This window comes from Ursus arctos, unplaced genomic scaffold (assembly GCF_023065955.2).
Source record: "Ursus arctos isolate Adak ecotype North America unplaced genomic scaffold, UrsArc2.0 scaffold_23, whole genome shotgun sequence".
Taxonomy (NCBI): domain Eukaryota; kingdom Metazoa; phylum Chordata; class Mammalia; order Carnivora; family Ursidae; genus Ursus; species Ursus arctos.
In genome coordinates this window covers 41881159-41901763 of record NW_026622908.1, presented here as the reverse complement: position 1 = coordinate 41901763, position 20605 = coordinate 41881159, and the positions used below count along the sequence as shown (strand labels likewise).

The following is a 20605-nucleotide window of genomic DNA, read 5'->3' as shown; positions in this document are numbered from 1 at the left end:
CCTCTCTGTGCTCATCTACCCTGACCTGGCCATCCTCCTCTATCCTCCACCCTAACATTCCCAGTCAGAAAAAGAAAACACGAACCAAAATCAAAAATAGTGTTATTAATTCTGGTGTCTCCGAAGCACGAAAAAAAAAAAGAAAGAAAGAAAGAAAAAAAGAAACCACCCTTCCCACATTTCAGCCCCAGGTTCAGGCCAGGGGGCTGCCCCTGCAGGCAGTACAGGCCCAGGGGCCAAGTCAAGTCAGTCCTGGCCACGGGCTCGAAGCGGGACCAGCCCATGGGTTTGGCTTTTAGGGCCTGGCTGGGAGGCTGCCTGCCTCAGTTTGGGGAGCCCAGGCCCTGGACTAGGGATGAGATCAGGGATCACGGTCAGACGTCTGGGCCACTTAGTTCTGATACTCTGGCTAAGGCAGCCAGAGGTCAGGGTTCAGATGTGGAAGCCAAAGCCACTCAGTTCTGTGGTCCAGCAGAGAGGGCCAGAGACCAGGGATCCAAGTTACTGAATCCTGGGGCTGGGATCCAGAGGGTACCAGGCTGCTCAGTACTGATGCTCCAGCAGGGGCTGGGCGGCTGGGCTCTCACGCTCCTCAGAAGGGGCAGGCCAGTCACCCAGGGTCCCAGTGGGTGTGCCACTTTCAGGAGCACTGCTGTCCAAGCAAGGAATGTCCTGGGCTGCTCTGGAGGGCGAGGAGGCGTTGGTGCTGATATCCGGGCTGAGGCTGAGGTCTAGGGGCGCCTAGCAGAGGGAAGAGAGGTTGGTGGAAAAGCAGACCTGAGTAGCTCAGGACCCAACCCTTCCACACGACCCTTACCTGAGATCTGGGCGTGCCTCCTTTGGGGCTCCCTGAGGCTGGCTCCGCCTCAGATCCCCCTAGCCCCTTCCGACCCCCCAGGCTCCACTTCCCACTGGGACCCTCAGAACTGAGGAGACCGGGGCCAGAGGTCCTTGAGGGCCGGGGACCCTCGGTGGGGGCGGGGGAAGCAGGAGTTGGTCCAGGGAGCCGAGGGGGCGGCCACTGCAGCAGAGGAGGGGGGCGCCCGTCACCAGAGCCACTCAGAGAAGGCCGAGGGCCCCAGCCTGGGCCGGGAGGGAGGGGCTGGTCGCCACTGCCTGTGGAAGACAGATAAGAGGCTTGAGACCTCAGCTAGGCTGTCCTCGCCCACTGGCTCAGGCCGGCCTCGCCAGCTCACCTGCTGTGTTTTCAGGTGTGGGGTGTGCCAGGGGGGGGTTATTGCTGAGGGAGGTCAAGCCACCGCCTCCGCCACAGTCCGAGTCGTCCACGTTCCCGCCGCTGTTGCAGCCGGCACCGCAGCCCTTATGAAGCCTGGGACAGGGGCGGCGGGGAGGGACGGGTTGGCAGGGGGAGGGCCCGAGACCCCAGAGCGGCCAAGTCCCCCAGCGCTAGGACAAGCCAGCTAACATCTCTGAGCCCCAACTCCGCAGGGTCTTCTAGGAGAGGCATTATCGATAAGGCCACCTTCAACGGTGGGAGAGCAGCACGAAGGCGGGTCAGCTCTGGGACGGTGTCGGCTCTCGGGGCCCAGTCCTGGCTCCAGCACTTCCTCCCCTGAGCCCCAGGAGGAAGTTGCTTCACCTCGCCGAGCCTCTGCTTCCCACGCCGGGCCCTCAGCCCCCCGGGCTCGGGGCTCACCTCTCCCAGCTGTGCAGAAGCCAGCGGGCAATGGCGCTCAGGCTGACGGGGCCACCCCACAGTGCCCGCAGCTGGGGGTGGCTGCCGGCCAGCGAGGTGGTGAGGGGCGACACGTAGATGGGGTAGCCCAGCGGCTGGTCGCAGGAGGAGTTGATCATGTTGCGCAGCGCCTGCTTGGCGTTCTGGATACTGCCGCGTTCGGGGTTGCGGTTGCGCAGAAACACCAGCTCCTGCTGCTGCCCGGCCCACAGGCCGCGGACGCACTCGCGGTTCACCTGCGGGCGGCCCCGCGCAAGCGTCAGGGGGCCGGTGCCAGGCAGGGGGCGGGGCGGGGGAAGGGCCCTCCCCCCACCTTGATGACGCGGAAGCTGAGGTGCCGCCGGTTGAGCATGATGATCTTGTACTCATCCGAGGCGTCGTCCAGCACGTGGCGCAGCGCCAGCAGCGAGGGCGTGTTGCTGAGGATGGCGCTGCGCCAGGCCGGGTCGCCCTCGTGCGAGATGACCAGGCGCTCCTCGTTGGCGGCGATGGCATCATACAGAGCGGCCGGCTCCTCGTACTCATCTGGGGACGTGAAGTGGTCCTGCGGGCCGACGGGACGGCTGGGTCAGTGGCCCCTGCCCTGGGGAGGGGCTTCACCCCCCACGCGCCCACCCGACCTGGGCACACCTCTCCCCACCTGGTGAAGCTTGAGGGCCATGCGAACCCCGGGCGCCACCACACGATGAAGCAGGTCCATGTCAGCGAAGACCCACTCGTCACGTGGGGAGGTGATGCGGAAGTCCCCCTTGAACAGGGCGTGCAGGCCGTAGAGGAAGGGCTCCAGGCTGGGGAAGAGGAAGACGGCTGAGCGGGAAGGTCTCGGGGCTCTGGCGCACCACACGGGGCTCTGAGCTGGGACCGTTCACGCTGGGCCTCCGTTCCCCCATCCTGACAAGGTCAGTCCAGGTCCCTCACGGGGCGGTGAGGAACAGGGAAAGGTCTAGAACTGGGAGGCGCCTTGCCCACAGTGAAGAGTCCCCCCTGAAGGAAAGCCTGATGTGGTTCCTGGGCGCTGCCGGCCTGGAGCTCTTTGTGGAAGGGGTAGAGGGAAACACAGGCGGCCCGGCTGGACCCGTTGCACTCACCTGGCAGACATGCTATGCGAGGCTGTCCCCAGGGCCCGTCGGCCCAGCACACACAGACCAAAACACAGCGTGACCAGCGGCGAGTTCCAATCTTGGTCCACGGCCTGCGGCACAAGGACCCCATCCCCAGAGCCCCGCTCAGACCCAGGACAGGGAACTTGCGGTGGGGGCTAGGGCCCAGACCAAGGGAGGCTGAGAGCAAGAGGAACCCGTACAGGGAAGGGAGAACTGGGGTGGGGGGTAGCCCCAGGGTAGCAGGGGCCGGACCTGGCTGCGCCGGGAGGCGCAGTACTGGATCCACTCAAGGTGCACCGCGCAGAAGGCAGGCAGCGAGAGGCCAGAGAGGCGAAGGTCATAGTCCTCATCCACACTCAGGGAGAAGGTGGGGTCCGAGTCAGCGTAGCCCGGCGCCCGCACAGGCCGCAGGGCCGCTGCAATGCCCTCGTGGCTAAGCCACGCCTCCAGCTTCGGTGAGCGGCTCACGTAGTAGATGATGCTCTGCGAGGAGAGGGCAGGTGTCAGAGCCGTGGCCCGTGGCCGGGGCCGTGCCCTCGCCATGGAGGAGAAAGAACCAGGATGCTTCCTAGGACCCCCACCTCGCGTCTCCTCTGAGTTCCCTGATGCCACATCAGGCTAGTCCGCTCCCCTCTCCGAGGCCAGGGAGGAGAATGCTGCCAGGAAGCACCCCCCCTTACAGAGCACCCCCTAGAAGGTTCCGCACTGTGACAAGCACTCGCCTGCTTGCTTCAGAAGATCCCCCATTTGTAAGAGACTGAGGTTCAGAAAGACAGGAGACTTGCCTGAGGTTACCCAGCAGGGCAGACTAAGCTAGGATTCGAGCCCCCAGGACCTCCCACACCGTTATGCTGTGGGATCCAGATCTGAGAGGCCTCGGAAGGTCAGGCTGAGGTAGTGGGGCTGCCTGTAGGCCAGTGGGACCTAAGTGCCTGCGGGTCATGGGTCCCTTTAGGCAGGTGAGGTCTCACAGCCACAGGGCATTCCTCTCAGAAAAAAGGCAAAGGCACAGTAACTGTGTCCAAAGTCAGAGCTCCTGTATCCTTTAAGGGGATGCTGGTTGCAGAACAGGGGTTTGAGCCAACAGAAAAGAGCTTCTGGAAGGCAGACCGGCAGGATGGATGAGCAGTGTGAGGCTGGCAGTTGGCAACCAGCAAGGCTATCGGGCTTCCATGGGCCACCCTGGGATGGAGCCGATGGGGCTGGCCCCGTGCCCGGGTGCAGTGTGGGAAGTCCGGGGCTGGGGAGGGCACCCAGGCAGAAGTAGGAGCGTCCAGCAGGGTAGCTCTGTGGGGTATGCAGGCTCGAGGGGCTGCCCTCAACAGCCGCCACCCCACAGAGGCACTGCCCCTGGCAGCCCCGACTCACCCCTCCAAACTTCAGCCCACACTCTGTCTTTGGCAGAGCATTCCCCAAGTACTCCGGACACCGCTACCCGGCTCTGACTGTGCCCAGCCTGTGAGGCTGCCGTAGCCATGGCGAGTCAGCTTCCCCGTGGGACAGTAAACTTGGCAGGGGTGGGGCTCATCTCAGCCTGCCAGCCAGGGCCTGGCCGGGTGCCTGGTGCACTGCCACGAGAAGGCCGTGTTGGCCTTGAGCTGGGCTTGCGGGAGGCAGCAGGGTGACCTGTGTAAGGGCACTTCTCTGACGGGGTTGGCGGGGGGAGGCGGACAGAACTGTGACCCCTGGATGACCTGAGGCTGGGAATGTCCCTGTCTGGACCACAGCCTTTTTCCTGGTGAAGGTGAGGGGCACGAGGCTCACACACCCTTCCCTAGGAGTGGCTGGATGGACGGGAAAAACGACAGAGGAATTACAGCGTCTCTGACGTGTGTCACAGATGGGATGTCCACGGAGGCAAGAGGACAGCTGGCAGGTGCAGAGGACTGCCCTAGAGAGAACCTCAGGTAAGCAGGCTTCCCTGGGCCCTGACAAGGCCCCCCTGCCCGCCAGGCCCTGCACAGGGAGCCCCAGGGCACATGCCAAGAGGGCATGAGAGAGCGTGGACAGGAACCACCCTCGCCTCACTGCTGCAGTGCCCTTCCTCTGCGGGCTGTCATTCTCGCCCTCTCACAGAGCTCCAGGGATCCCTCCTCAAGGCGATAAACGGAGGCACAGCAAAGGAGGTGACATCCCAAAGGAGGCTTCCCATAACCCAGTCCAGGGCTCCTGCTGGACCCCACACTGTGCCTCACAGCCCTCAGCACCACCCAGGAGGCCTGGGCCCGGGCCTGAGCCCGGCTCCGCCACTTTCTCCTGATCCTGGGGCCTCAGGCTCATCGCTTCGTTCTGCCAGTCAACTTCCACCGCTGAGACATCGGGAGCCCTCTTGGAGGGTGTGGTGGGCTTCACCCAGCTCAGGAGTGGTGCCTGGCTCAGAGGCTGCCCCTTGGTGGTCACCACTGCTTGGCAGCCACTCCTATGATTATCATTTACCACCCCCACCGTCAGCATTATCGGCACTCCGTGCTGATGGGAGTGGGGCAGGGTCCTGGTGGTCTAGAAGGCTGGCCTCCACAGCTGCCCTCCCCAGGACCAGCAGCCCAGTGAGGGGGACCCATGCACACGCTGCCCACCTGCCCCGATACCCACTGTCCGAGGTGCATCTTCCAGAGGAGGGTGACAGCAGACCCCGCCCCCCCACAGCCCACTGCTGGAGCCACACGAGCTGTTGGGGCCCGAGGCCTGCTGTCCGGTGGTGGGTGGCATCTTGGAGGATGCGTCAACTCTCTAAGGCCTCTGCTTCCCTTGGGCAAAACGGGTTCCCGACCAGCTAGATGACACTCAGACGCGGCCAGTCGGCGAGAGCTCGCTAGCCGGGGGCCCTGCTGCCCAGCCACCGCCGGCCGTACCTTGACGTAGTAAGTGATGAGGATCTTGCGGAGATCGAACACCTGCAGCATGGAGGCCGCGTTATTGTCGCTGATGCTGTAGCCCTCCAGCACGTACTTGCTGGCCGTCACCTCCCAGGCCAGCCAGCGCTGCCCGAAGGCGGCATTGAAGGACAGGACCCGCGGCAGGTGGCCAGGCTCACAGCAGCAGCAACCCTCGTCCTCCTCCACGCCCTCCGTGATGGCCTCTACCTCGCGCTGCTGGCAGTATGTACCTGGGGGTGGGGGGCGCCCAGTCAGGGGCCACCAGGACCTCCCTGCCTGCCTCCCTCGCGAGAGTCCAGGTCTTCGCCAGTCCCTGCCTGGGGTTGCCGTGAGTAACCATTACTGGACTTGGATTAACGAACCGCTCCCCCTCCAAACGCCCAGAGACCACGGCAAAGACTGAAGCTCAGAGAAGAAGCGACCTGCTCAGGTTCGCCGTGCTCGTGAGCTGTGCCTCGAGCCCCTCTGTACCCTCAGAGGCCTCTTCTGAAGCTGACATCCAACGTGTGCGTCTTCCTGAGGCCAAAGAGCTGGCTCCCTCCAGGGGGCTACTCGCGGCTCCCAAACTAAGCCAAGCCCAAGACCAGAGCGCACGCCGGGGGCAGCTGAGGGGCGAACCCAAAGCTCCAGGCCCACGCTTCCGCCAGAGCAGTCTGCTCGGTCCCTGTGCACCCAGAGTTAGGGCAGGGACACGGCTTGGCGAAGGAGACCCTGGCCCCCTCACCACTCACGCTGGGAAACCCAGGCCTAGGGAGGAAGAGTGCCTTGCTCAAGGTCACCCTGCAAATCAGGGCAGGGCTGGGCTAGAATCCGGCCCTCACACGCCATGAAATGCAGCGGCCTGCGTCAGGCCCAGGCCCCGCAGCTCACCCCGGAACTCAAGGCCACGCAGCTGGAAGGTGACGAGGCCATTGCCGACCTCGATGAGGTGCACCAGGGCGTTGAGGTAGTCAGAGGCCAGGACAAAGCAGTCGCCGGGGCCGTAGTTGCCCCAGCGGCCCAGCACCAGGTCCCCACATAGCGTGTGCTGCAGCGAGCGGGTCAAGTGCTCGTAGAAGATGGAGTTGAGGTTGTTGTCGTCGGCGCCTGAGACCCAGGACAGACAGACAAATGGACAAGATGACAAGTAAGCAAGGCCCCCTCTCCAGGGAGGTGCCGCCCTAAAGGCCCCTGGATGGCCGAGTACACACCGGGGTTCCGATCCAGCTGTGTGACCAGGCGGGTGTTGGAATGATCCACACGTTTAGTGCTGTTTAGACAGAACGAAGAACACAGTTGGCCGACAGGTTCAGATGACGATTCCCGCCAGCCCACCACTGCATCCTCATAACCCACACCCCTGTTCTCTGGGCAGATGCCATGAGAGTCCCATTTCACAGGAGGCCGAGGCTCCGGAACATGAGGGGACTGCCCCAGGACCACACGGCCAGGAAGCCCAAGGGGTCAGCCTGAGGCTTGGCCCGACTCAGGTCTTGCCCTCATCAGTCAGCCAGCCACCCGAAGCCCGCCATGCTCAAGCACTTGCACCCTTGCTGGGGCCCCTCTCTGCACCCCACCCTGCCGGGCCCCAAGCTCCCCTTCCTTCCGAGGCCCCTCTGGGTGAGGCACCTGCTCCCTCGAGACTCACTTGTAGTCGCGCTCCCAGAACTTGAGGGGCCGCGCGTAGGACATGATGAAGACAGCGCTGCCCAGCAGGGGGTTGAGTGGCGTGGAGAAGAGTGCCGAGAGCAGAGCTTGAACGAACAGCATGGCCGAGTCTGGGCACGAGTCAAGGAGGTGGCAGGCACACACGACCCTCCCTAGCCTCCCTCGTCACTCCTTAACTCTCATTAACCTGCCCCCATCCAGGCCACCGCCCTCCCCGCACCGCCCCCCGTCCCCCCCCAGGCCGCAGGTGGCAGGCTGGGTACGAGGCACGGCAAAGGGCTGGGCGAAAGCATGGAAAGCGGAGCCCCAGGTGATCTGCCAGGGCGCGATGTAGGTCAGCACAAAACGCAGCTTATACAGCAGGTCCCACAGCTGCCAGGGTCGGAAAGGGGAAAAGGAAAAGATACGCAAGTCACTCACAGAGATGGAGTCGGCCAAGTACCCATTCAGAGCCTTGGGGCCACTCCAGTGGCTGCCCATGTGGGAGTCAAGCTCCAGATCACTCCCAGCCCTTTCTGTCTGGACCTGGCTCAAAGCACCTGTTCCTGTTAGCAGACCCTCTAAGGGAGCATTAGCCGTCTATTTGCAAGACCACCCCGGAAGCTTCCTATTTTTGTCCCATTTCGCAGATGGGAAAGTTCAGAAAAAGCAGGGCAGGACGACGACTTGCTCAAGCCATCAGTCACCGATGAAACTGGACCCTGACCATGATACTGCAAATTATGATACGGAGGCCCCACCCTCAGAGAGCAGCACAGTCTGGATCTCCACCGTCCTGGACCAGACCAGAAAACCAGACTAGAACGCCCAGGTAAAAGAGAAAAAGGCTCAAGGCCATGCTGGGGTCCCACGGCAGGCACCACCAGAGGCCTCGGGTAGAGTGCCAGGGAATGATTCCCCCCGCCCCGAACCCCACATCAGGGGGCCCCACAGTCTGGCAGAACAGTCTAGAGCTATCCAGGCCCCAGGGGCTTCTGAAACTCAGCTCTTAACTGCTCCCCAGGGCTGTGGCTGGCAAAGGGGCAGAGCTCAGAGGCTGGTATCCAGAGAAGGCTAAGTCTGCTCACGAGGAAGGTGGTGAAGGGCCACGACTCATAGAACGGGCAGCGAAGGCAGATGTGGATTCAAGTCCTAGCGGGTCACCCATTCTCTGGGGGACCTGAGGCAAGTCACCTTAGCGCTTTAAACCACCACTCGCTCTGCCCCTGGGGAACCTGCTGCGGAGGCCCACGGCAGGGCTGACGTGGAGCAGCAGCTGGCAGGGCTGCAGGCCCCTGGGGAAGCTTTCCCTGCTGCCAACGCACACAAGTTCTGCTCCCGCCGCACAGCCCAGAGTCTGCAGCGTGGCCACCAGCTCACCTTGCTGCACAGCAGGGACATGAGGAAGTAGTCGAGCAAAAAGCCCTGGGACAGGCGTGGGTAGTCGAAGTGGAAGAGCAGGACGGTGAAGGCCAAGGTCAGGTACTGCTGGGGTGGGCAGCAGAAGGCTGAGCGCAACAGCTTCAGCCCAGCCACGGTCATCAGCAGCGCCCGGCAGCTGGGGGTGAGGAGCAGGCGTTATGTGGCAGATGGGACTCAGGGGGCCGAGGGGGGGTGTCCCAGGGGGCCGAGGGGGGGGCCCATCCCTCCCCGGCCCTGGCCTGGGCTCTGCTGAGCTGGGCCCTGCTCTTGTGGGCGAGGGACTCCTAGTCTCTGCTCTCTAAAGGGGTCACCCTTTTAAGACACATCTGGTAGACACGTCTGTTTTTTAAGGGGCAACTGTCTCAACAGTGTCAGGAGCTCAAGAAGTGCTTGAGCTTGCTGGGGCAACTGAGGCAGGTTTCATTCTGTCGGCGGGCTTCGGGGGTCCCACGCGTCCCGTGGGAATGGAGACCCGGGATGGTGGGGGGTGGGGCAGTCCTCACTAGAGGCAGAACTTGTCCGGGTGGCTGACGACGGCGTGGGCGTCCACGGTGAGAGCATTGAGCACCACGGCGGGGTAGATGAGGTACTTCTCGACGCACTGAAGGCTGGCGTACAGCTTCTCGAACCACATCACCTGCGCAGCGCCTGCGACAGAAGGCAGGACTGCTGACCCTCTACCTTCCCCTCCCCCTGCCGGGCCCGGTCAGGCGCACGCGCGGAAGGAACCTGGAAGGAGGGCAAACCATGGGACATGGCTCTCTGGGTCCCCAGAGACTTTGCGGCAGCTCGAATGAGGGCGGTGAGGCTTGGGCAGGACATTCAGGGTCTTAGGGCACACGCTTTGCCCGTTCTGCTCTCTGGAAAAAAAAACCTAACGAGGACATCCCCAATGCCCACTGGAGCCAAGGCAGGCTGGGTGAGGCCCGTATACACGGTGACCTCAAGCTGCAGCCTCTTTGTCACGGGTCACCGCCACCCAGCTTGAGCTGACTGTAGCCACGTGGGAACGCCAGCCCAGTGGGCAAAATCTTTTATCGCTTACAAACAGGGCATGTGGAACTCCGTGTAACAAATCCAGGTGGGTGAGGAAACAGAGGCTTACAGGTGCTTTTATCGCACCGCCCAGGGGAAAATCGGCCAGGCCGACCGGGCAACCAGTCCATCCTTCTGCTGGACAACAGACCCCTTTAGGGCCTTGGAATTCTACACCCTCCATCCCCCCAGAGAGAGCAAGACGGGCAGAGGAAGGGCAGGGCGGGCAGGGTAAGAGGCACGCAGGGGCCTGGCCGGGGCGCAGGAGGCAAGACAAGAGGGCAGACAGGGCTGCGCAGGGGCCGTGGGGACAGGGCGGCGTGGGCAGAGGCTGCCCCCTGCTGGCAATCTGAGCCGAGAGGGCCAGGCTCTCACCAGGCTGCAGGCCCCCTGGGAATCAGGGCAGGAGGGGCGGAGGGGCCCCAGCGCCGGGGTGGGCACTCACCGCGAACTTCGTACTGGCTGTACTCAGACGGCTTCAGCACGGGCTGCGACAGGCAGAACCAGGGCAGCTGTTTGCGGAGCTGCGGCAGCAAGTAGTGCGTGAAGAAGCCCACGGCCCCGGCCAGCGCGTACAGCACGAAGCCCAGCACCGACTGCAAGAGCGACAGGCCGGACGCTCAGCCCAGCCGCGCAGGCTGAGGAGCCCACGGGGCCCCGGCATGGGCCGGGCCAGGGTGGAGGACACGAGGCCACGGCGGCCCGGGGCCCTCAGGCGGAGCGGGCTCCTGCAAAGAGCGAGGGGGCAGGGGTGGCCCGGGCCACACGAACCTTCAGGGCGATGAAGACGGTGCTGGCGCTGATGGCGAAGGTGAGCACGGCTATCACCACACACATCACCAGGTCAGAGTGCAGGACCTCACGCTGCGCGGGCGGGAGATACCAGCGTGGGTGCCTGCCGGCCTGGGCCGACCGCACCCTAGCAGCCCTCCTCCCCGAGACGAGAACCCCGCGCTCCAGCTCTCACCACCGACTGGCGCATCTTGTCTGGTAGCGGGTCCGGGGGCTCAGCCCGAGCTGTCTCCAAGCTCCTCTCCTCCAGCTCGGGGAAGAGCTTGCTCCGGATCAGGGACCTGGGGTGGGTGACAAAAGGCAGGGGCCCGGGTCTGCGGAGGCCGCCCCTCCCCTCCCGAGGGCTCCAGGGTCAGCAGGTGACAGGCACGTGCACAGACCCCCACCGCCAACCCCTGCCATGCACAGACACTCACACAAACACACGCATGCGCACGGACGGGCACATGCAGGCACCCACCAGAGCACAGTGGGGTCACTGCTCTGACGGCTCAGGTGGTAGGACAGTGCCACCAGGAGGCCACAGAAGACCGAGAAGAGGACAGGGACGTGCTGCTCCGGCCAAGGAGTCTGGGGAGAGAACCCATGCTGGTCAAGGGAGGCAAGGGTAAGCGTGGGGGGTGGGGGTGGGGTCCCCCCATGGGAGAAGCCACTGCTGAACCCAATTCACAGTCCTGTCCTAACAACCCCCCTGGGCCTCAGCATGCCCCCACCCCACAGGCCATCCCTACCTTGATGGCCCCGAGGCAGAAACCATAGAGCAGGGCAGCAGCCAGCAGGCTGCGGGAGAGGCTGAACACCGCCGTGAGTGGACTGGTGGCGGCTATGAGGGGAGAAACAACAGGTAAAGCCCAACTCCTACCTGTTTGCACCCCACCCCCACCCCCACCCCACTGCCCCTCAATTCCCACAGGCTAACCTCCCTGGGACCCATCCCCAGCCCACTGCTGTCTGCTCCCCAAGCCCAAAGAGGCCTTCAGAGCCCTGGCATTCTTGGGTTTAGGCCACTTGTTCGGGGACGGGGGATGTCGGGGGGGGGGGGAGATAGGCTCTTGCAATCCACAATATACACAGAGGAGAAAGATCAGCAAAAAGCTGGAGCCACATACCTAAACCACAGCCCGTCCTGACCCCCAAGCCACCTATGGGCCCCATACCTGTACCCCCAAAGCCGTGCATGTCTATCTGCTCCAGCAGGTACATGAGACAGGTGTTAACCTGGGGCAGGAGGCCCAGGAGGAAGACGAACGGGAAGCACAAGGTGAACACTGTCAGGGAGGAAATGGAAAGGCCCAGTCGGTCAGCCCACAGACCACCCCTTGGCCCACCACCCTCAGGGCCACACTCCCCCAGGCCACCTCAATGCTGTCCAATCTCACCGGTAGCCACATCCCGGGCACAGAAGAAGAAGGAGGCGGAGAAGAGCGTGAGGCCGTACAGGGAGACGGGTGGGAAGGGCTGAGCTGAGCCCAGGGCGTCCAGCAGCCAGATGAGCACACAGCAGATGCAGAAGTAGACAGGCCGGCTATATGCAATCACCCAGTTGTGGCCCTGGGGAGCGGGACAGTGAGGAGCCGGGTCTCCCCAGCTGACCACCCCGCACGCATGTGCACACGCGCGCGCACACACGCACAGACTCATGCCTGCTCCCGTGCCCTGCCCATGGCCCTGGATCCAAGATAGAAAGCCTGGCAGGGTGAGGGCAGCAGGACTGAGGATCTGAGGCCACAGGGGTGGTCTCAGGATCCCTGCCCCCCGCAGACCCCTCCACGCCTGTCTCAGCCCTGCCCAGGGCCCGCGTGTGAGCCTTGGGGGGAAAAGGCACTGGTACTCACGTGCATGGGAGACGCCGCATCAGGCTGGACGCTCTAGAAGAGACAGGAGCTATGTTGGCAATGAGAGCCAGAGCCCAAGGGAGGGTCAGAGACCCCGGGACCTGCTCAGTTCCGCTACTGGACTGTCAGGGGTGACCAGGGCAGGACCCTATGCCGTTTGAGCCTCGGTTCTCACATGGGTAAGATGGGGGGCTGACTACAGGGGATCTTAAGCACCTTCTCTCCCTTCAAGCTCACACCCCTCAAAACGGGTTGTGGGCACCGAGACGTCTGGAAAGAGGTAGGTGGGAGAAGGAAACCCAAGCAGCAAGGCCTGACCTTGAGCAGGGAATACTGGCAGGAGGCGATGACCAAGCAGAACTGGAAGACCCAGATATCCGTGAAGAAGCCCTTGAGCAGCAACAGGTAGCCCAGGAAGGCGACGAGGCTGCTCAGGCCGACGCCAAGTATGTTCTCCACCAGCCCCCGAGTCCTGCAGAGACAGCAGAGTCAGGGCACACCAGGGCACACCCATCTCCTTCCTGGCTAGTGGGGCGAAGGCAGATGGGGTGGGGAGGAGGACAGGACCCAGCCACAAAGGCCCACATCGGAGCCTGTGCCCAGGCCCCCCTTGTCCTCGAAATATGCAAACCTATCCCTTTCAGGGACGGGGCCAGGTGGCACCTGCTCCAGGACACTGCCCCATTGCTACCCTGCATCCCGATCTTTGCCCTTCTAGACCCTGAAGGCTCCAAGGGCCGCTACTGAGGCGCTTGCCTGTCTCCGGCTCACGAATGCCCGATCAAGCAGGCCGTGCTATGCACACAGGCAGTGCCCGACACACGCCGGCTGCAGTGCCAGGAGGAAATCCAGAGTGTGGGAAGCCAGGCCACAGGTTCTAGGCCCAAGCCATCCACGCAGACAACAAAAGTCATCTGGCTTCCTCTCTGACTTCCTGGGCCTCAGTTACCCCTAAGAAAGGGGAAGACTAAGATAAGAGCCTTGCGAGCTTTTTTAGACCGCAGGACTCAATTTCATCAAATCCAATGGTGAAGCAAATAAAAGCAGAGACTGGACGAGAATAGTTTGTTTGGAGCGGGGCTTTCGGACAGGGAGTAACTCGAGCACCACCCAGTCGGCCACCCCTTTCTACCCCCGAAGGACCTGCTCAAACTGGACAGCAGACCCCAGCCCCTGAAGCAACTTCAGTGGCCCCCAACCTTTAGGTTCTCTGACGCCGTGATGGGCTCCACAGGTTTAGAGGGTCCAGAAGGCCCGGGGCCAGGGCGCCGAGGCAGGTGGGCACTCACCGGTCCAACAGGGCCAGGAGGGCCAGCCGCTCATAGCGCACGGATGTCCAGCGGCCAGGAAGGAGCCAGTACTTGTAGCTGTGCTGGGCCCGAGGTGGCGCCTCCTCCATCAGCGTCTGCTCCTGGGATTCGTGCAGGGAGTCCTGGTCCAGCAGGTCAAACTGCGGTCCCCACAGCCGCAGCCATCAGCCCCTCGCCCCCCAACACGGTCCATTGCCACCACTCCCCTGCCCGGTGCACACTGGCTGGTTGGCCTTCTCCTCCAGCACAGAAAGAAAGTTCCCGCCACCTAGTGGCCCTGTGGCCAGTCCTACTGCTCCACCACAAAGGCGCGCTCCCCTCTCCGGGTCCCCAGAACACGGCTCAATGGCTGCTGGGGCTGCTGAGGGCCAGAGTCGCCAGCGCCCATGTCTGTCCTCCCCACTCAGGCAGCCTCTACCGCCTCTTCCTAGGCTCAGTGAAGTCCACCCTGTCCTTTGGGACCCAGTACAAATGCTACCATCCTCCTGGACAGAGCCATCGGGGGTCACTCTGACCACCCCACCCTAGGGCACAGAGAGCACCAGCCCTGCCGACAGGCCTGGGTGCCAACGACCATGTTGTGAGACCCTAGGCAAGCGACTTAATCTCTTAGGATTTCTTGTGCTCTTCATTCAGCAAATACTTAGGGGGCAAGCTATGGGCCTGGCCCTGAGCTGGGCCTTGGGGATACCATGCAGAGCCAAAGATGCACGGCCCCTGCCTCTGGAGAATAAATCAGAAAGGGACACATGGGGCTTCCAGGCACTGCACATGCTCTGTGACCCTGAGCGTTAGACGTGTGGGTACCCCTCTAACCACTGTTCTTTAAATTCTGAGTCTGTATCTTACATGTCCTAACATGTCTGCTATCGCTAGACTGACCGTGTCAAACCGGGACACCCTCAGGAGTGAAGCAGCAGGTTACAAGCTGGGGCAGTGGGCCCCAAGCCACTCCTCGCACCCAGGCCCGGCACAGAGAGCGGCAGGCCACGCACGGCCAAGTAGGCTGACCTGCCTCTTTTGCGGGTTTCACTGCAGAGACCCGCCATCCCAGCTCCCTGAGGGCCCCTCCAGGATAAAGAAGATACTCCAGACACGCTTGTTGAATAAGCAAACGAACGACTCCTTGAGCCATAGAGATCCAGAGCCTGCACACCCAGGGCCAGCTGTCAAAGGTCAGGACAGACACCAAGGGCCCCCAGAGCCCTTACTCGAGCTGCCTGTCCCTCTTGGTACCGGGGCAAGTGCTTCATGACCTGCCCCCCCGCTCCTGCTGCCGCCACCACCCCTCCTGCAGGTCCTTCCCTGACCACTAGCTCCTCACCTCCGGGATCTCCAGGGGCACTCGGCGCACCTGCATGCCCTGCAGAACCACGGGCCTTGGCTGCAGCAGGTTCAGGCCACCCGCCGCCTCAGGGACATCAGCCGAGTGGAAGCTGGAGGAATGTGAGTGGCGGTCCCTGTGGGGAACAGCAGCCATGAAGATCAGGGCCACTGGAAGCCCCAGGTCAGCACTGGGATTAAGGCCAAAGCCAGGGGCGCCTGGGTGGCGCAGTCGTTAAGCGTCTGCCTTCGGCTCAGGGCGTGATCCCAGAGTCCTGGGATTGAGCCCCACATCAGGCTCCTCTGCTGGGAGCCTGCTTCTTCCTCTCCCACTCCCCCTGCCTGTGTTCCTCCTCTTGCTGGCTGTCTCTCTCTGTCAAATAGATAAATAAAATCTTAAAAAAAAAAAAAAAGGCCAAAGCCAGGCCATAACTGGGGGTCTCAGGAGGCTGCTCAGATACCCAAAAGGAGCACAGAGGCTTCAGAAGAAGCAAGAGACAGAAGTGCCTCCCTCCCAGGACCTGGGCTTCCTGGAAGCCTCCTGCCCAGAAATGTCACATTCCTACAGTGTCGAAGAATCCCCACAGGCCTGCCCTTTGCTACTCCCCACACTCCTCTCCTAGGGGTTCTGAGCTGCCCCTGCCCCAGCAGAGCAAAGAGAGAGAGAGAAAATCCCCAGAAACGGCAACCCACCAGGCTGCTGGCCCGGAGAGCCCCAGCTTGGAGACTCACCAAGCTCCATTGGCCGCCTGCTCCCCCTGCTGCCCCACAGGGTTCTCGTAGCCGCCTCCAGCTAGGCCGAAGGTGTAGGAACGCCGCACGCCTGGGCCAGGGGTGTGGGACACAAGGTAGCACGTCAGGGACAGGGGCACCAAGGCCTGACCCACGTGGACCACCCGGTGAGGAGCTCCCCTGGATGGCAGCCCAGCCCCTAGGGACCCTGAGCTGGAGCAGAGAGGGCCTGCAGGTCGGCCTGCCCTGGGTTCAAGTCCCTGTTCTGCCACTTGCTCGGCTGTGACTTCAGGCCGTGCCTCGGCTTCCTCATAAGCACAGCACAGATAATGAGGGCACCCACGTCTGAGAGAGGCTGCAAGTTTGACGGCAGGCAGCACAAGGACAGCAGTCACCACGGGGCTGAGCGGGTGGTCTGTGGCCAACAGAGCAAGCACTGCCACTGTGACCACGAAGACCACTGGCAGGAGGGAAAGAGGGTGCCGGGCTCACGGGCCGGGCCACTGGACTTGGGGAGGGGCTCACCGCTCTCGTCGTAGAAGTAGTGCACGGCACCCTCGGACGTGTCATCAAAGGTGCAGGCCTCGTGCACAGCGGCGCCCGCCCGCGTGAGCAGCAGCGACGAAGCGAAGTGCAGGGCGGAGGGCAGCGTCAGCGCCCGGGAGTGAGAGGCGGCCCGGCTGCGCTGAGCCTCCTGCAGGCTGCTGAGGACGGGCCGGACCGCCAGTCAGCACCACTCAGAGCCACCGGCCCCCACCGCCCCTCCGACTGACCGGCCGGCCGGCGCTCACCTTGGTGGCGAGCCCATGACAGAGGCTGGAGGAGTGGGGTTGCTGCCCGCATTGTGGCGCCGGCGGATCGCCTGAGTCCGCCGCACACTGCTCGTGCGGTCCCGCTTGCCAGTCTCGTCAGCTGCTGCCCAGAGAGAGGCCCCGTGCATAAGCCACAGAGGCTTGGACACAGCCTCAGACACAGTCGGGGGGCGGGGGTGGCAGCTGCTCCTGCACGGAGCTAAAGATCAGGCCTAATCCAACCGTGTCCTGCCTCTGGGGTCTAGCCAGGTCACCTAACCGCTTGTGCCTCAGTTTCCACATTTGGAAATAAGGACACGATCTTGCCTTGCCCTGCCCCGCCGGTGGCCCAGGAGAATCAACGTGGACACTGACAGTCCTCGAGGGGCAGGGGCTTTGTGCTAACTGCAGGACCCGGAGCTGGGTGTCTGAGCTCTCCCAGCCCTGCTTATCTGAGGGGTTCAGCAGACAGCACCCAATCACTCAGTCCACATCCACCTGCTGCCTGAGACAGAGGCCGAGCTGACTCTGGCCAGCGCCACGCCAGTCTGGCCTTTGTCCAAACCCAAGCCCATACCTAGCTCACCACCACAACCCCCCACCCCCCGCAGAGCGGGCACTCACCTCCCCCCACAGCACCTTCCTCTTGCAGTTCCCCCCGCCAGCCGGGCTGGTTGGCAGCAGGTCCCCTGTGGGCCTCAGCAGGCAGCAAAGCAGGCTCACCAGAAGCCAGCTCCACCCCCGCCTGGGCCTCCAGCTCAGCCTTGGAGCCAGCCAGGGGGGCCCTTAGGACATCACCCCCTGCCCCATCCATGCTCAGCACGCGGGCATGCGTTTTGGCGCTGGCAGTACTAGGCGTCCGCTGGGTCCCATAGGGCCGCTTGGGGGGCACAGCAGTCCCCTCCTCAGCCCCATGAGGGGCCCGTCGCTTCCGGGGTCCCCCAGCTGCACCACGGGAGCTCTCGGGGGAGTAACAGGAGGTGGAGGAAGAGCTGTCAGTACTGTAGCGGCGCTGAGATCGGAGGCTGGAGGCTGGGCTCAGTTCGCTGCCCTCACTGGTGTCTTCGTCCTCAAAGAAGCCCCCACCTTCAAGCAGGGGCCTCCGAGGGGCACGGCCAGGTGGGGAGTGTCTTCGCATGGGTGGCCGCCGTTTGGTGGGCCGCAGTAAGGCCAAGTCCTTGGGCCGCACAACCAGAAGTGGCTCAGCTGGGCCCGGCGGCGTCCCTGCTCCTATGACCGTGTCAAAGGAACGCAGTGTGTCATCGGAGGGGACTCCGGCATCTGGTGACGCGGGCAGCTCAGCCTCAGAGGGTGGATCTGTGTCGCTGCCCTCGGGGGCTTGCCCACCGGGGGGGCTGTCCAGATGGGTTGAGTTGGTCTTTTCGCTCTTGAAGCTGCTCAACGTCTCCCTGTCAGTGCCACTGAAGCAGGAATCCGAGGAGCCTGCTTTCTGGGGGGTGGGCTCGCCCGAGCCCCGCCGGTCCAAGGGCTGGTAGCCACCTGCTCCCCGGCGTTGTTCCCGTCGACTGCTGGTCCTCACCAGGGCCCGCTCAGGCCGGGTCAGGGTCAGGAAGCTCTTGCTCAGCTCCTGGCTGAGGCTCCCCTTCAGAAGGGGGCTCATGGGAGTGTCGGCCACACTGCTCCCACTCCAGGGGGCTCCATCCCCAGCCAAGGGAGAACGTTCTGAAGAGTCTGTGCTGGGGAGAGAGGGGTCTGGGGCAGCCCCCGGGGGTGTCTGGGGAAGGTCTCCAACTATCAGAGAAAAGGAAGACAAAATGAGGAAAGGGCACGCTGCAAGAGGAACCAGCCACTAAGGGGGTCCTGCGGCCACTGCTACCCCAGAGCCCAGCTGGGGCAGGACAATGCGAAGGCTCTGTCCTGAAGGACAAAGAGAGCTCTGGAAAAGCAAAAGTTGGGGTGACTCGAAGACAAGATAGCTAGTCTTCTCCACAAGCCCCTGCCAGATCATGCCCACTCACTCAGTTTCTCCTGTGAGCTTAGCTTCAGCATCTCTCGATCTGCTGAGGTCACGATCACATTGTTGCTGCCCTGCTCCCGCACCAGCTCCTTGATGTCTGCAACCATGGCCCCACAGGTGTCAGCAGGACTTCAAGACATCGGGGTGCCATCTCATTCCACACCGCCAAATTCAGACCTGAGCAGCAGCCACCTACCTCTGAGGGCCCCAGAGTCCTCCATCCGGGGCAGCAGCTCCTGAGCAGACCAAGAGAGAAATGAAGGAACAAACAGAGTAAGAACTAGGCTCAGGACATACCTCAGTGGGGATGGGCTCCCAGGAGAGGAGTGGGACAGGCTGAGGGTAGGGACCACTCACCGAGACCTGGTTGAAGCCAAACACGGAATGCTGGGAGCTACAGCGTACCGGAGGTGTGGAACTCACTTTCCGAAACACCGTCATCTCCACTCCAGGGTCCCTAGCAGTGGAAAAAAGCATCAGCTTTCAGCTAACCTCCCCCTCCCTTCAGATTGTACTTCCGCCACTAACCCCAGCACTCCTCCCTTCTCCAGAGTCCTCTCGAAAGTCTGGGTCTGACCACAGAACAGGGGCTCACCTGCTCCTAGAGCCGATGCTTAAGTCCAGGCACCAAGACCCCTTAATTGCCAACACAGCCCCTCCCCCACTCACCTGGGCAGACTGCTGTCCCCTTGTGCAGGCTCCTCCTCCGGCTCCGCCATGGTGGAGTTGCGCTTCTCCACAATCTCGCCCTGATCGAACATAGCATGTAGCCGATAGTTCACAGTCTTGATGGTAGTGAAGATGACAGCCACCACGAGGCAGTACACGCCAGCCACCATCAAGCTGGGGGGCAGGACCTGGAGGCGGCAGCAAGTCAGAGTCCCCCTCACACAGCCCTGTCCCCATGGGGCAGACCTACCACCATAGTCATAGCCAGCATTCACAAATTCACAAGACTTCCTCACCCATCCCTTGCAACTGGTACAAAGACCCTGTCAGGGGGCTCTGTCCTCTCACTGGAAAGAAATTAAGTGAGAGGCTCAAGGTCACCCAGCCCAGTTAAGGAATAATCCGGCCACTCCTCCACATACCCCTAAACTCTGCAGTGAGTCCACTCTCCACACCCCAAGCGTCCAAGGCATGGCCCTGAATCCCTGCCAGATTAGCACCCCTCCGTGACATCTGCCCTCCCTTTCCCCGGCGGGAGTTACAGGTGGCGGTAGCATCTCACCATGTACAGCAAGAAGGGAAAGGTGAGCAGGAAGATCCAGACGTAAAGATGGAAGCAGTTGGAGAAGGTGCTCTGGTGCGGGTCGAAGAACCAACCGCCAGTGAGCGAGGCCCACACCCCCTGGCGCAGGATCTGCAATACCTGCGACCCCATGGCCCCGCCGCTGCTGCGCGCGCCCCCCTCCCGGGACCCTCATTGGGGCGGCCGCCGGCCCATGCCCCACCTGGCGCCCGAGGGCCCCGGGGCCCGGCCTCGCGCTCACGCCATGGCCTCCCCCAAGCGGGGAGAGGGGTCGGCCGGGCGAGGGGGCGGGCAGGGGGCGGGGCCGACCCGGGCAGTCAGCGGTGCGAGGCCTGGACGCGGGGGTGGAGCCTCATCAGGGGCGGGGTCCAGGCCCCCACCCCCGGCCCAGAACTGCTCCGAGGGGCCGAGCCGGTAGGCAGGCGCGGGGCACGGGCCGGACACCCGTTGGCGGCATCCAGAGATGGGCGTGGGGTGGGTGCTCCGGGGGTGCAGGCGACGGCTTCCTCGGCTCCGGCCCGGGGAGAGCCCCGGGACCCTGAGGTCCACTTCCGGGGTTACAGGTCACTCGCTTCGGTCTCCGCGCTCGCCCGGCTACTGCGGGACCCGGCCCAAGGGGGAGGCCGGAAGGAGCAGCGAGCCGCCAGCCAGCAGTGGCGCATGCGCCTGACGGGCCTAGTTGGGACCCGGAAAAGGAAAACTTGAAGGCATGAAACCCGACGCACGCGCAGGAGGGTGGCGGAGCGCTAAGACGCGGGGGAGCCCTTTGGGCGTGCGCAGAGTCCCGGTCTAAACGAGAGGTCCCAAAAGTGGTAGCGCTGGAGCGCATGCGCA

General features: G+C 63.2%; 1 protein-coding gene across 7 annotated transcripts; it reads right to left on the bottom strand.

Moving 5' to 3' along the window:
* Positions 1 to 85: 85 nt before the first annotated feature.
* Positions 86 to 20498, bottom strand: PCNX3 (pecanex 3). Of its 7 annotated transcripts, none has more exons than XM_026483216.4 (35): positions 19751 to 20498; positions 19189 to 19376; positions 18877 to 18976; positions 18716 to 18755; positions 18521 to 18616; positions 17166 to 18293; positions 16542 to 16665; positions 16276 to 16454; positions 15751 to 15841; positions 15020 to 15155; positions 13675 to 13835; positions 12704 to 12857; positions 12386 to 12418; positions 11930 to 12101; positions 11708 to 11818; positions 11282 to 11373; positions 11011 to 11120; positions 10726 to 10831; positions 10530 to 10622; positions 10204 to 10354; positions 9227 to 9371; positions 8682 to 8859; positions 7586 to 7694; positions 7303 to 7432; positions 6866 to 6924; positions 6546 to 6761; positions 5652 to 5905; positions 3052 to 3282; positions 2785 to 2888; positions 2337 to 2484; positions 2010 to 2240; positions 1658 to 1932; positions 1197 to 1330; positions 818 to 1116; positions 86 to 741 (listed from the first exon to the last, which is right to left on the bottom strand). In XM_026483216.4, exons 1-35 carry the CDS (start codon positions 19901 to 19903, stop codon positions 544 to 546), a joined length of 6129 nt encoding a protein of 2042 aa, XP_026339001.2. In that variant the 5' UTR covers positions 19904 to 20498; the 3' UTR covers positions 86 to 543. The 7 variants fall into 7 exon arrangements, with proteins under 7 accessions (XP_026339001.2, XP_057173342.1, XP_026339006.2 ...); XM_057317359.1 differs by having other exon boundaries at positions 13675 to 13817; XM_026483221.4 differs by having other exon boundaries at positions 13675 to 13796.
* Between the last annotated feature and the right edge of the window lie 107 nt (positions 20499 to 20605).